General features: G+C 39.5%; 1 protein-coding gene across 1 annotated transcript; it reads right to left on the bottom strand.

The window, feature by feature from the left end:
* Window positions 1-2,637: 2,637 nt before the first annotated feature.
* LOC112172608 (serine/arginine repetitive matrix protein 1) lies at window positions 2,638-4,840 on the bottom strand. Its single transcript, XM_024310008.2, has one exon. It carries the CDS (start codon window positions 4,693-4,695, stop codon window positions 2,968-2,970), a length of 1,728 nt encoding a protein of 575 aa, XP_024165776.1. The 5' UTR covers window positions 4,696-4,840; the 3' UTR covers window positions 2,638-2,967.
* Window positions 4,841-16,213: the final 11,373 nt, after the last annotated feature.

The raw sequence follows: 16,213 nt of genomic DNA, 5'->3' as shown, positions 1-16,213 counted from the left end.
TTCATAAAGAAACTGATGATCAAATGCTACCGAAAAAATAAACAAATATACAGAAAGCCTAAGCATCTTTCATAATCCGAGTGTGCAACACCGTCCACTCTTTGAGTTTTTTGTTTTTATTTTTATTTTTATTTTTACTATACATTCCCACCCCACCACCAAGGGCAACGAAGTCACCTCTCCCGGGCCTATCTAGCTACTTTTGCATTCCCATAAGTCACCTCCCAATTACTAGCATTAATGCAACGAGTACTTACAGCTGTCTCTCTCTTTAAAAAGTTTAAACCACATTGAAGGGATTGGATTCATCATTGATGGCCAGGTTGTAGATTCCAAAGCATTTTTCCATGATTAATTCTCACCTTCTGCAGCAATGCCATGCCTCCTCCCTATCTCCTGTTCCAAACTCCTTGAAGCCAACATGCGATTGCGAATTGTTGTATGCATCAGCAAAACTTTGGCCAGACAATTTGAAAGTATTAGGTACATCTATCGAACCAAAGCCAGTGTGTAAAATTAGGTCCAATTTGGTCTCTCTCACAACGATACAAGTCCATCTCTTTAGTTCTTGCCCAAAAAAAAAAAAAAAAAAAAAAACCCATCTCTTCAATTCAGTAAGATGGAAGCAGATGCAAAATTAGGAAAATGAACTTACTAAACTGGTTGTTTGAATTAGGCACAAAATTGACAGTTTACAATAAGGAATAAAGATCAATAAGTGATTTTTTTCATGAACACTGAACCTGATATCTCTCATCACTGGGTAAGATATACCACTGAACTAACTCGATGGATCAGAAAAAGTAGTTAAATGTACTTTCTGTTTTCCCAAACCATATTGTAACCCAAGTGCAAGTGGAAACTTATGAAATCTTGGTCAAAAGAAGAAAAACAAAATTAATAAAGAACTATGATTGGCCCATGATGTGTGGAAAAAAGAAATCTTTTAACACAAGAAAAATCCCAAATTACTCGTCTGCTAATCTCTTAAAGGTTCCTTGTTCAGGAGCCTAGATACACAAATTTGCTGTGATGTCCCATTGACAATTTATAGCATACGGAAAAGATTTATATATTACAATCATAACTACACATGAGAAGATTTATAGTAAACAAACAAACAAAACAAAACGGATGAAGCCCATTTACAGGCGCCTAACCTCTCTAAAATGTAAACTTCTATTCTCATTAATCATGCAATCTTACAGTGCTGCCCAAAAAGGCTATTCAAATAGAGAAACTAAGAGTAAAGAGTTTACATCACAATCAGAAATAGAAAATGAAAATATGAACCCGCCTAAAAGGAGCAATATCTAAATCTATATTTGGTATACCAGCTTCCACTCGTTCAATTATATCAAAGATTCACAAAATTTGCATGCGCAGAGTACAAAGCAATATTGATTCAGTGATCATTTGTGTCATATAAAAGCACTTCAGTATTAGTATTGGCAAAAGGGGCAAAAAAAAAAAAAAAACTCCAGCACTCATAACCACCTCGTAATACTAAACCTTCTAATCTATGTAAATCTACCTTAATTATAGTGCAAACAGCAACATAAAACTGACAAAATATGCAATCTATACCTTCAACCCCCCCACCCCCGCGAAAAAGCAAAGAACAAATATATATTTTCCTGCCTCTTATTGCACTACAATTCTCATTACTATGGGCAAAGATGTGTATCACAAAAGCATATATCCCCATATACTTCATTGTAGTTTCTCAACTGAGCAGAACTAATTGGTCCAATATAGTCAATGAAACCTAAGAGATGATATGAAATAGGAGAATTCAGCCAATTGCAGCATAACAACACTAGCAGAATTAAAAGACTGCACAATTCATCTCTTGAGATGCACTACACCAATAATGCACTCTTTTGAGTCCTCTAGCACAGCTCTGCGTATGTATGAAACTGTAATACTGATATATTGTATCTTGTACAGAAGCACAATTGCCAGGGGGAAAAAAGAGAAGAGCTTCATATATGACAGGATCACGAAAATGAAGAAACATAGTGTGGAAAATAAGATATATAAATGGCACAACTCACTTCCCACAAAAGAAGAAAAAGGACTTGAGAGACCAGAGATTGTTCACTCTGAACATAATTTGGACAAAAGGAAAGAATTGTTATCACTCCATCCAACCTTTCTATATAGTCTAGCAAAGAGAGAAACCAGGCTGCAAAATAGTAAATGGAGTAAGTTTGCATGTTTCCTAGAATAGAAAGACGTACACAGCAAACTCCAGTTTGACTCATTCTGTGCCAAAAGCACAGATTTACTTATCTATGACAAAGAATAGACATCAGTTTGCCTTGTTGCACTGTAATGGTTAACAGCGAGCATTTGCTTTATGATTTCAAGAGTTTAAAAAGGGTGACCATTCTGTATATAGTGTACACTAGCAACAAAGGATGCTGTAGGGAACCAATTTATGGATCCCATGAAGTATTGAATCTTTTTCACGTCATCTCGTGCTTTCCATCAGACCAAAATATCCTACAGTTTGCTCAAGAACTATATAATTATGACACCCTAAAATGAAGAAATGTTAGTTGTCTCACAAACAAAATCCTAGATGTAAGATCATAAATATGATATAAGAAGGAACAATGGGATTATAAGATCTGCAGACAACTAAAACAGAAATATTCATGACTAAAGCATCTGCATACTTTATCACCACAATTGATTCCCTATGTTTGTCTAATATGGTGCTAAACTCCAAATTTTAGATCCATCCTTGCACCATAAGATATCTACGTACAGAAATTGAACTAACATTTCAAGAGCTAGAGCTAGATTTAAGTTTACATAGCTGCAGATTACACATCAAAATAACAGAGCCATTAAACAAAACACTTAGAAGCTCTTCTTCACCTTTCAATACATCATGCATCCGAAAAGCAACTACAACAGCTAAAGCAGCAATGAGAAAAAGTAAAGTCTTACCCTTCACTAATTAGCCTTTACCTTGTCATTGCCAACAACATTGAGTATGGGCAGACTGCTCAAGAACTCATCAAGACCTTCGAAGAACTCAATCCCTTCGATATTATCCTCCTCCCCATTTGCTGTCCCGTTCCCATCACTCATTGTCTGAGCAGCATGCTCCTCTACCTCATTATTACTAAACTCCACATTCAAATCCAATTTCCCCAACGCAGCAGCACCTCGCTTTCTTGCACTAGCACTTGTCTTCTTACTGGATTCCCCATTGGATGCAGACACAGCACCCAGTGTCCCACCATTACTCACCATGCCCTGCCCACCAACATTTTGAGTCCCCTTCCTTAATCTCTCCGAAGCTCTTGCAGGGGTTCTAGAAGTGGAAGCTTTTCCTTTTGGTCTTCCTACTCTCTTCTTCCTCCTCTTATCCTTCTGCCACTCATCATCGGATTCCTCACTGGGATCGGAAATGTCAAGGAAGGCGTCATCATCGTCGTAGTAAACCCTTGACCCCACAGCAGCGTTCTTAGGTCTCCCAACTTTCTTCTTAGTACCCGGTAAAGGGCAAGCAAACATAGTTGAAAAGGGAGTCCAGTTAGATGACCCTCCTGTATCTTTAACACTCCCTGATAACCCCATTGGGAAATAGGCCCAGCAGCAGAAATTTGCTTCCCCATTGTCCATCACAGGCGGTGTCGATATCACCGCCGCGTGGAAAGCCCTCTTACAGTTTTGACACCGAAGCATACACTCCTCATAAACTCTCGAGTACTCAAAGAGGTGATAACAGTAGGGGCATGCCGTCCAGAAATTCCCGGAATCAGACTCCGCTTGCACCTGAGTTGTACTAAGCGACTCAGATGGGAGAGGGGCAGCTGACTCTGACTCAAACTCAGTCACATTGTTAGCCACATTGTTAGGATTCGGCGTTTCTTCCTCACCGGCCACTCTTCCGTCCTTCTTCCTTGGGCTTTTTCTCACTGGCTTATTCTGCTGCTGCTGCTGCTTCTGTGGTGATTGTTGATTTTGCGGCGGCGGCGGCGGCGGCGGTGGCGGTGGCGGCTGTCGCTTTTCTTGTGTCTGAGGTGGCGGTTGCGGCGGTTGTGATCTCTGCTCAAGTGGTTGCGGTTGTAATTGGTGCGGAAACGGTTGAGCCTGCAGCTGCTGCGGCCGCTGAAGTGGCTGCAGCCGCTGTTGAAATGGTTGTTGCGGTGGTTGCAGCGGCGGCGGCGGCGGCGGTGCATGCATTTGCAAGAACTGCCTTTCAAACAACTGAGTTGACCCGGAGGAGGGCGGAGGCGAGTCGAACCGGGAGTAGATATTCAAGTCGTGGTCGTAGAGGGCCTTCTTGGAGGGGTTTGAGAGCACGGTCCAGGCCTCGGAGACGAGACGGAAGGCCTGATCGGCGTAAGGAAACCGATTGGCCTGAGGGTTGAGGAGAAGGGCGAGGCGACGGTACTGAGTCGCCACGAGCTCAAGGCTGTGAGTGCGGTGGGCCAGTTGAAGAATCGCGTACCAGTCGGGCTGGTTGTTGATCCGTGACTCTCCGGCGAGGAGCGTGTCGGCCACGGCGATTAGTTGGTCGGTGGCGCCCAGCCTCGGGTCGGACTCTCGGGCACGGATCGCGAAGCTCTTGGTCCCGTGCAGGTCACGTGTCGTCAGTAGCTTCACGGCGGTGCTCAGCCACCGCTCCGCTTCCGCTCTGTTGGTGGTGTTGAAATGGTTATGGAAGTCCATTTCACCTCTATCTCTCTGTCACTCACTCACTCTCTCTCTCTCTCTCGCTCTCCAACACTCGCTTTGCCTTTTCAGTCGTGTGTTTGGGTGGAGTTCAGTTTGGACAGAGCTGAAAGGTTTCGAGCTTTTCGGGTTGACCAAACAGGACCTGTCTTTCTCTGAAATCACGGGCTTAGTCTGCTGGTTCAGTGTGGCACTTGGGAACTGTTTTGGGGTATTTTTGGAATGTCGGTAATGCCCTTTATCCAATTGGGTTTGTCAAGTGAGCTCGTGAGACGAAATATTATACCTATTACCTTGCAGTAATAAACTTGAAATGGAAAGGTAATGTCTTCCGAAGAGAAACTCTAAGCCTAGGGTTTCTTCTAGCGGCGGCTTTTGTCCGGCCGTGCCCAGAGCCGTTTCTGGCTAGGTGAGATTGTTGGCGATGGCATCTTGGTGGTCGGTGACGATGACAGTGCGGTGGATTTGGGTCAGACCTTGACGAAGCAACGACAGTAGGATTTGGAGGCATGTGTGAACTTTGTTTGCTTTTAACCTAGTTTGCCGATTGAAATCTTCTCACGACATAGTAAAGGATTTTAAGAATTATAAATTAACTTGAGCATAATTAGTGGCACGTAACAAGTGTCCCTAACGTTTCATCAGTGGCGGAGCAATATAGGGGCACAGTGGGTCCCGTGACCCACTGACTTTTTAATTACAAATACAATTTAGTTACTTTAGATCATTGATTGCAAGCTTGGTGTAGTGGTTGGGCTACCTTATGCTGCTAAAGAGGTTCATGGTTTAATTAGTAGCGGTATTTTTATATTTTTTTCTTGTACTTTTTTTTTTGGTTGTTTGTTTTTGGTTTGTGTTGTTTTATGCTTACTTAATTATAAGAGTGTAAAAGTAAAATGGAATTGGAATTTGTCTACTCATTTCATTTCATAGCCTCTTTATATAGGGGTAGAATTACAATGGAAATATCAATTAACATCAATTACAATAATGATAGTGAATGATGATTGTGATGTGATTGCAATTCCTTGATTTCCTTTTCGTCAGTTTCTTTGACGAAGGCACATAATGTGTTTTTTCTTTAACACTCCCCCTGTGCCAAGTCAAAAACGAAATGGTGCATGAGTTGTTGTCTCACTAAAAACTTTGCCAAGTGACAATAAAAACCATGTGGGACAAAAAAAATACACATTGGTCGAAGGAAAAGAGCACAACGCACCTCTTACATTTAAGGATGACATGTGTGTGTTAGACTCCCTCTGACGTCTGCATGTCCCCCTGATCCTTACATTAATCAAGGGAGCTTGGAAAGTCTTCGCATTCCTATATTTTTCACATGTTTCTCAAATACGGCCTTAGGCAATGATTTTGTGAACAAATCTACCACATTCTCCTCAGACCTTACTTGATTCACTCGAATCTTGAGGGGAGCATGTTGTTGCTGATTATAGAAAAACTTTGGCGATATGCGTTTTGTATTATCACCCTTGATATAACCTAGCTTCATCTATTCAATGCAAGCTGCATTATTTTCATAAATACAAGTAGGCTCTTCAATCGTAGAACTCAAACCACTAGTCCCTCGAATATGTGTAATGATAGCTCTTAACCATAGACACTCACGAACCGCCTCATGTAGAGCAATGGTCTTTAAGTGGTCCGAGGAGGTAGCCACAGGGGTTTGCTTGGTTGATCTCCAAGATATCGCCGTGTTCCCAATGATAAATACTTAACCAGTTTAAAAACGACCTTTATGTGGGTTACAGAGGTACCCATCATCAACAAAACCAACCAAAACATCATTTGGGGTTCTGGTGTAGTGAGTGGCGCTTTCGCCATCAACATTTACTTTAGGGATTCCAGTTCCATCTGCGGTCTCTCTTGTCTCTCTATAGGAAAAGAATAGTCTCAAGTCAATGGTTTCTTTTAAGTATCGAAAAATGTTCTTGATACCATTACAGTGACACTGCGTTGGCACTGAGCTAAATCTAGCTAATAAGTTCACTAAGAATGCAATGTTTGGTCGAGTACATTGGGCTGTGATGCCCGGAAATTTGTAATTATTTTTCGAGGAATTTCTGGAATCTAAATTATGGTTGTTCAAGGTTGACTTTTGATACGTTGGGATTCTCCGAAAACTTTCTTCACAAAAGTTATAGAGCGCGTCGATACGAGTTCGTGGACATGTGGAACGCGAGAATCGGAGTTCGTATGAAGAAGTTATGGCCATTGGAAGAAGTTTCCATTTTGGTATAAATAAGGAATTTCCGAAAATATTTTCATAAAATCCCATTTTCTATTTTCGGAAATTTTCTTCTCTCCGTTCTCTCTCCTCACCCAGCGCGACCCGACCTAGACCCGGTGGATCTGACCCGCTTTTTCCGGCGGATTCTGGCGTTCTCCGGCCAAGTGACCACCACAGATCGTTTCGCCACCATCTCGCCGTCCTCCCTCTGGTGCTTGACGGCGACGGAAATCACCGGCAAGTGGAGATCGGAGCAACTACAGTGAAGCAATCAGGACCAGGTCAGAAGTTCACATTTCCAGCGATGTCTCGGTCGATCCTTCTTGGTTTTGGAATCTCCTCCTCCTCCTGATCATCCTCATACTCGCCTTGAAGGATGATTTTGCGTGTGGAGTGAAAGATTAAGGTTTGAAAATCTGCAGTGCACAACGAATCTGGGGCTAGATCAGACGGCTGCGATTGGCCGATCTTGCAAGCTTGATCTAGGACTATCTAGGTCGAACCAGACTTAGCTCCAGGTATGAAAGTTGCTCTATTCTCCGTGATGAACATTTCTGGTTGGCTTGATTGTTGTGGTTTTGAGTTTTGGCCATTGGTGGTTGTGGTGGTTGCACCGCTGACTGTGGCGGAGTTATGGTGGCCTTCCGGCCATGGAATGGTTAGTTTCTGGTATTGTATATCATCTACTGGTCGATAAGAGCATTTTGATATATAACACGCAATTTTTGGAGATCGTATGATTATATTGTGATTTTTATGGTTTCAGACCGTTTGATGCTTCGATCTGTGAGGATCCGAGCGTCCGATCGACTTGTGGTTTGGACATATCGATCGTAGAAGTATTCCGGAGACATTGGGTGGTCCCGGATGTGGTTTTGCCTCGATTGGTGTCACTTTGGGAATTTTAGTTCAAAACAAGGGTTTCAGACTTAAATCATTTGTGAATCGTTACTGATTTGAGATCATTGGTGATTAGGTGCTTCTAGAGGTGAATTGGACGAGTTGTTGGTGATAGTGTTAGTTCGGTTCTGTATACAAGACACAGCTAGATTCTGAGCTGAGTAATCTCACAAGGTTCAAGGTTCAAGGTTCATTAATGAATGGATTTCCTTTATCATTTTGAGAGTTATTGATTTAACTGCAAACTATAGTTGGTATGGCATTCCTGAGCGGATGACTACATAATTATATATTTATGTGAAATATATATGTTTTGGTGGATTTGTGGATTTATGGAAACAATGTGCATGATTGATGCGTTTTATTGTTTTGTGTTGTGGCTTTTCGGAAAACAATTGGTGGAAAATGGTATTTCTATTGTTTTGAAAAGTGTTTGAGGATTTGAGAGTCACAGGTTGTGATTTCTCATTTTGGTTTGATTTAACGTTTTGATCCGATGACCGGTGGTCTGAGGATGTGAGAGTCACAGGTTGTGATTTCTCCTTTTGGGTTGATTTAACGTTTTGATCTGACGACCGGTGGTCTGAGGATTTGAGAGTCACAGGTTGTGATTTCTCCTTTTGATTTGATTTGACATTTTGATCTGAGGGTCAGGCTGGCCTAAGGATCCGGGGTTGCAGGTTGCATCCTCAGGCAGTGTTATATTGTAAGGTTGAACCTTGGCCGGGTGACAGGTTACGATTCAGTTAGAGCTCTAGTCTGTCTGCCATGGTACTTCATAGATCTAAGTAGGTTACTTACGACTCCTGGGTACGTATTTTGTCCAGGTTGGACCAAAGAATCATATTCCATTTGTTAGGTTAATGATAGGTATGATTGATGTGTGTTGATATATTGTCTAGGTTGGACCGATTTGATGTGTTTTGTCCAGGTTGGACCAATTTGTGTTTTGTCTAGGTTGGACCGATTTGTGTTTTGACCAGGTTGGACCGATTTGATGTGTTTTGTCCAGGTTGGACCGATTTGTGTTTTGTCCAGGTTGGACAGAATTGATGTGTTTTGTCCAGGTTGGACCGATTCATGTTTTGTTCAGGTTGGACCGAATTGATGTTTTGTTGTGAGTTGACTTTTATTATCTAGGTTGGATCGATTTATCATATTTGAATTATTAGGTTAACGATTTATATGATTTTGTCACGGTGTGACTTTTGTTGTTTTCTTTTGAGAAAAGAGTATTGTTTTAGGAAGCATGGTATGTTTTCCTGATTTTCGAGTTGAAAGGTTTTCCTCGTTTTGGTGTGAGTTGTGTGGTGTTTGTTTTGAGTTACTCATATGGGCTTGCAAAAGCTTACCGGGTTTGTTGTGTGACAACCTGGTACACTATTCAACTGGTGTAGGGGTTAATCTTGCAGGTTAGGATAATCAAGCTGGAGCTGAGATAGCGCCTTTGCAGCTTCATGGTAGGAAGCCATCACTACTACAAAAAATGCATCACACAACGGTGGAAATCTGTTGTGTGATTTGGACCATGTCTGTCGTCTATCTCGGTGTTGTGTGATGAGCACACTCCAACAACGGTGTTTCACTGTTGTGTGTATACCATAGACACAACACATAAGTTAAAACCGTTGCACCGATTCTGCGCATGCCAATGCCAGATTTTGGATGCGACGCATTCAATTGTTGTTTCGATGGTAATAAGACAATAGAAGTAAATACACGTTGTTGTTGGTTAACTTTTCACACAACAGAAAAATAACACTCAGACAACGGAAGTAATACCATACTGTTGTTGGTTAACTTATCATACAACAGAAAAATATGGCAACTATTGTTGGTTGTTCCTTCACACAACAGATATCATGAAGTAACTGTTGTATGTGTGAAGCTCAATGTTGAATTCTTCACAAGTCATACAACATATTGTTTCTATACCGTTATGTGATTTAACATGAGACAACTGATATCTATTCTTTCTGTTATGTGAGTACTAATGAGACAACAAAATTTTATAGAGACCGTTGAGTGATTTTAGTGGTTTATTGTGTGATTGACGACAAATGTGTATTCATACAACGTTCAGTCATTATCGATATTCTACCTAGAATATTTGCATAAATATAATGCTCAATATATATTACATAATGAAGTATTCTAATTCAAGGGTCTAGTGTACCAAAAGAGCTAGCATTTGTCAATCATCTATATATACATTCATGTATCCAAAAGAGCTAGCATTTGCCAATCATCTATATATATATATATATATATATATCTCCAAAAAAGCTAGCATTTGCACAAATATAATGCTCTATATACTTCCGATGACCTTGAAGCTTTTGCTAGGTCCAGGATCTGGTCCATGACTTGCAGATCATGACAGAAGCTTGCAATGCTCTGAACAACATTATCTTCAACATAACCTTGAATGTCTCACTCACAATTGGCCTGCACCATGATTAGATCATTGTTAGAAAACCAAATATGCAAAGAAAAACACCAGACCTTTAAGACCACCGGAATCAATATTTTGCATCCATTTAATTTGAATAACCAATAAGATCAACGAGAACTCAAGTACCTTCCCAAGTTGATCAAATCCATCTAATTGGTTAAGCAACTCCATGAGCGTTCACTGGATTTCACGGTTTGCACTAGTCCCTTAGCTAAAACACTGTCCCCCAATAGGATCGATCTCATCCATAAAAATACAGGGCTAGACATGAAGTCAACAAATAAGGTATGCTTTTTAACAATAATATACAGAGAAAATGCTGAACAAATTTCAAGCCCAATAATCTGACCACGCAATTGGCCTGCAAGATGCAAACTTGTTTAGTGATTTGAAGAAATTTGACAATGTCTACATCAGACACTTGTGTGTATTCAAGCAATAACAAATGCAAACTCTATACAGTTGACAATTGACAGTTGTAAAAGACTATATATTCATGGTTAAGTATCAAAGCATCACCAAAGAAGCAGTCAACTGGATAATCATACATCTTGGGATAGGTTGATATGTATTTCTGCACTGAGGAGGAGATTCCACATTTAGACCTTCTGGTATACCTATGCCAAGTAGTTTATCTTCTTCCAATTGTGGGTCCTCATTTCTTGACAAAGTTCTAATAGAGATCATCTCTAAGCTGCAAATGCGGATGCAATCTATGATTCACATGCCAATGCTCTTCCACTACTTTGCAGCTAAAACTGTCAAAAACTCGTGCAGAGCCAACCCATATCATGGTCTGTTAAAATCTACTCATAGTTAATTTCACCCAAAAATAAAATGCTCATAGTCAATTAAGTTTTTAATTGCAATTGACACAATCATCCAAGTGAATGCATTGTTGGAAACTAAAATCATAGACGAGTAAACTTATCATGCACATTACCTGGAAACTAAAATCATAGCCAAGGCAGCACATTGATCCAAGTGTCAAACTTGTAAAAGTACAAAGATGCATAGTCCGCCATATTAGTTTAGCGAGGATCGGGGAACGATCAATTATCGTTCAACTTAAGTTTGAAAACCAATAGTCTACCAATTTATTTTGTCTATAACTTAAAACAGGGGAAAGTATGGTTCAGAATATACCTCAATTATTTCTAGATTGTAAGTTTCTTTTCTTTGTTTTTTCTTTTCCCGAAAGTGCTGATACTATAAAGTGGAATATGAAAATGCAGACAAGGACTAGAGAATTACTTCTCTTTTGAACTCAGCCAAAGCAGCACCCGAGAAATCTTGGTCTAGGAACTTCTTCACAGCAACTTCCTGTAACTCAACTACAATCCACCAGCGAAAACCAATAGTCAACAGTTAATCCTAATTCCTCTTGTAATGGCTGTGAAATTAAATGCAAAACAATTTCAAGCCTCAGCTAATGAATTAAGTAGATGCATAGTTCCAGGAAGTAATGGCAATATCAGAATCTACCATTAAAATAATGAGAACAAGAGTCCCAATCATGAAAAGATACAAATCTTAGGTAGCCTATAAAAAGATTCAAATAAACTAGGTTCCAGGAACTATGTTTATGTTCTAACAAAATCCTTATAACCAAGAGTTTCCAGGAACTATGTTTATGTTCTAAACAAAGAAAGGTCCAAACTTTACTTACAACGTTCATTATCGAGAGTTCTCAGAAGAATCACTTAATCAGAAACTATCCAAAACAGCTCGAAGAATCACTGAATCAGAAACTATCCAAAATTAGTAATTCAGATTACCCATTAGTACACAGCAACTTCTTCTTCGTGTTCTAATGTTCGACTACCCATTAGTAAATAGCAACTTACTAATTCAGATTACCAAACTAACATGCATAACAGAATGTCAGAAACACAGTAAATTTCTAAATTGGATCAAGAAGGGTGAACTGCATAATACCAATGGTGATGAGTGACTTGAGTGGTGTGGACGAGTTTGACTTGGGCTGCTTTAAGAACCTTTTCGGGTTCAACAGGATCCTTTGGTGCTCTTGTCAATAATTCTGATACACCCAAAACCCAAAACAAAATCAGAAACAAAATGCTTTACCAGATTACCAGCAAATCAGCGACTACCCATCACTCCATCAGTTAAATGAGTAAACAAGGGAATCAAAAATGCAATCATATAAGAGGAAAACAAAACCAGGTGCATTAATAAAACAACATGTGTAGTGAAAGATCCAAATGAAAAATAAGCCACAGAGATAGCAACTTAGACACGCAAAGGTCCCAAATCCCAGAACAATCAAAGCATTGATAGCTCTACTGGTCAGCTTATCCAAATCATCCCCATACTCCATTTCCTCCAGAACCAGACAATTCATATTGAAGACCTACAAATTCTTCAGACCCATCAACCAACAACCGGCTAACTATTTCTTTTTCGCTAAGTTCGGAAAGAAATGTGTTGCCAGACACACACACACACAAAATCACAAAACAATACAGAAATTCATGGAGTCTGTAATAAAACTGAAACAAAGCAAATTGGGGGAAAACAAAAGAAAAAAGAGAATTAGGAAAAGATAGTACCTTGGCTAGATAATGAGCTCTATCAATGCCTTCGACTTTCAAAAAGGTTGAAGCTTCCCTAAAAACGAAACCTGAAATAGCTTTGAGAACGACCTCTTGAGGTGGGCCTTGTTCATCCTTGGAGAGAGCAGGTTGGTTCTCGTTGTGGAAGTAATTGAGTTGGGTTCGTCTGGCGAATTGGCGGGTCAATTGCGGAGAGGAGAAGCCATTTCGAGTTAGGAGTCATTTAAGAAAAAGAAATGGCAGATGACAAAGGCGAAATCAGACCTAGAAGATGATAGAATTCGTTAGAGATAGGGACCTTACCGCATCGAGAAGCCTTGAATTGATTTGGGTAATGCAAAGCGGAGCTTCGATTATCGACTAGGTAGATAGAGTTGGAGGCAGATTTGGAGAATTGGATAAGTGAAGAGCGAGCCCCAATTCAAACCCTAATTTCTCGCTGGAGACTAAGAATAACCGGTGAATTAGGGTAGAGGATTTGGGTTGGTATATCATGGAAGAAAGAATAGAAGCGAGGAGCTGGACTGAGAGAGAAGCTTAGGCTCAACATTTTATAGAGAGATTGCCCCCGGGGGAGGGGAGATGGGAAGGGAAAAATACGTTGAGTGGTTTTACCTCTTCATCTTTTGTTTTTCTTCCTTTCCTTCTTTCTCTCTATCGAACATTCGAACATAAGGGGTTGGTGGCCATAATTTTAGTTCATCCCACAACAGATAGTTAAACAACTGTCGTAAGAGAGTATACATAAAATGATATGTGCCAGAAGAAGGAGGGAAATTTGCCGCTGCCTAAGTTTGGTGGGAGGATTTCAAATCTATTTGAGCCAAAATGAAAATATTGATGCCGCCTATGTTCGTCATTCAGACAACAGAATGACAATACCTGTTGTACAAGATTTTTCATCTTGCCCTAGGTACACCTAGTAGAAATTGTCAAATTGTCATACAACGGAAATAACTAGACCGTTGTACCATGCAGCACATTTCCACAATAGAACATGCATAATTCTGTTGTGTGATAAAGTTGGTGAACTTGTCTCCGGAGGGAATTTTGAGTTCAGTGATGGTGGGATATCTACCTCTAAATTTTGTGTCATTCATACAACAGAACATGCATAATTCTGTTGTGTGATAGAACTTTGAAGAAAAAGTTCTCAATTTGGTAGCATTCCCACAACAGAACTTCATTAACATCGTTGTACAATGAAGTTCACGTTATCAGACGTCGGTAAACTTTTATTCTTTTGTCTGATGGGTGTTGTGTGATGCACTTTTTGTAGTAGTGCATTTTGTGACTTTACCGTTAATAGGGACTTCCGTTGTATAGTTAACTCTGAGTGGCAGTTACGTTTTTTTTTTTGTTGACAATTTAATTCGTAAGTTTGTGTAATATATAACTCTATGGAGCGAGTCTATATTAACTTTGAGGGTTCAGGGCATCAGTGTGTACTTTGTTTAAAGGGAAAAAGATTTCAGGTATTTTGTATTGATGACTAAACATTCACGCATATATAATTATGGGATTATATATATCGATTTTTATTTGTGTAAAAATCAGGGGCGTGACATGGGCTAAGGACAATAATGCGCCTATTGCACTTAGATAAGGAATTTCAGCTCCCAACACCTCTTCATCATCTTCCTTTGGATGAAATGGATATTTCTTTGCATCCCAAACTTCGATCGATCATGGGAGTGCTAGCAAGATGAGCTTTGTCCATGTTAAATCGCCTGAGCATCTTTTGGACATACGTAGACTGGTGGATTAGTATTCCAAAAACTCAGTGTTCTAGTTCAAGGCCTAGACAGAATATAGTTTTCTCAAGATCCTTCATCTCAAATTAGGATTTCAAGTAGCTCGTGGTTTCTCTTATTTCATCAAGAGTACCTATTATGTTCATATCATCGACATATACAGCTACAATTGCAAATCCGAAACTTGTTTTCTTTATGAATACGCAGGGGCATAATTCATCGTTTTTATAGCCCTTCCCAATCAAGTAGTCACTTAGACAGATATACCATGTTTCAGCTGTCTAGGGAAGGGTGTTACGCTTTAAGTAAGTGCGCAATTTAACCCTGAAATGTCATCGTTAGTATATAGTAAATAGGGATCGTTCTATTCCGGGGATTGAGGGTACACCTGTCAATGTAAGACAATTTAAACAATTAAAATAAAAACAAAGTATACTATTCACACATAAACACTATTCACGAATTTAGGGGGGTTTTAGGTTTTTGGTTTTTCGAAAATTAAAAACAAGAAATTAAAACTAAGTATAAACAAAAACACAAATACAAGAATGAAATGTAAGAAACAAAGATTAAAACCAACTTTACAATTGAATTCGAATTAACTCTACATTGTTCTTCCAAGTCATGTGAAAGGAGTTGATCATGTGAAACATTCGAAAGCAAACGATTTCCCATATTTTACTTTTCAATGCTAATTAATCTAAGTGAAAGCACCAAGACTAATCCTATCAAACATGTAATCAAGCCCTAGAAAGCTAGTCAATCATGACATGTTTAACGCATGAAACACATAGAAAGGCTATCAACTCAAGTGTACAACTTAGTATGAATAAGTTCACCTAATTGCAATCCTCTTCAATTGAACTCGATTTTTGTCCAAAACCTTTACTACTTTTGATTTAAGTTACACAAAACAAAAAGTTGATTCATGTTCTTAAATCTAGCACCAATTACATGCATATATCCTAAGTTGGCCACCAAAGAACATAAACATATAAAAGTTTTCTGTAAAACAAATTCAATCGAACGATCACACATAAGCAACTTTGGAATCACAACATAGAAATCGAAAATCCTTAATCAATCATAAAATTTCAGAATTAAAACTTTGTTCAAACATCAATGTCAACTAGAACAATTCCAAAGAAATCAAACAAGGTTACAAAGAAAGAGGTTGAATTACACCGTGAGATGAGATGGGGATGAAGGATAAAACGCTATGGATTCTTGAATCTCGAAAGCAAGCTTCAAGGTGGAGGATGGATGATGATGCTCACGGCTCCTTCTTCTTCTTCTTCTTCTTCTTCCTTGCTTGAAACGTTGAATGCACTAGAGGATGGAGAGAGCTTTCGCGTAGAGAGAATTTTCTGAATTATGGGGGTGTTGTTCTTCTGTTTGATGGTGTGTTGGTGTTTAGAATTGTGTAGAGAATGCTCCTATTTATAGGAGGATGACAACTTAGTCTCCAAGTCTTCAAGATTGATCCACACAGCATTAGCCAATCAGAGAACGCCACGTCAGCTCTGCTATGTCATCCAACCAATAAGAAACCTCCAATTTAACACCTTGATTTAGGGAGATTATT

Source organism: Rosa chinensis, chromosome 6 (genome assembly GCF_002994745.2).
Source record: "Rosa chinensis cultivar Old Blush chromosome 6, RchiOBHm-V2, whole genome shotgun sequence".
NCBI lineage: Eukaryota > Viridiplantae > Streptophyta > Magnoliopsida > Rosales > Rosaceae > Rosa > Rosa chinensis.
This window is presented reverse-complemented; position numbering and strand designations above follow the sequence as displayed.

Bases quoted from the DNA above. Each gene is read 5' to 3' on its own strand.
- LOC112172608 (XM_024310008.2), bottom strand. From the start codon at position 4,695: ATGGACTTCCATAACCATTTCAACACCACCAACAGAGCGGAAGCGGAG.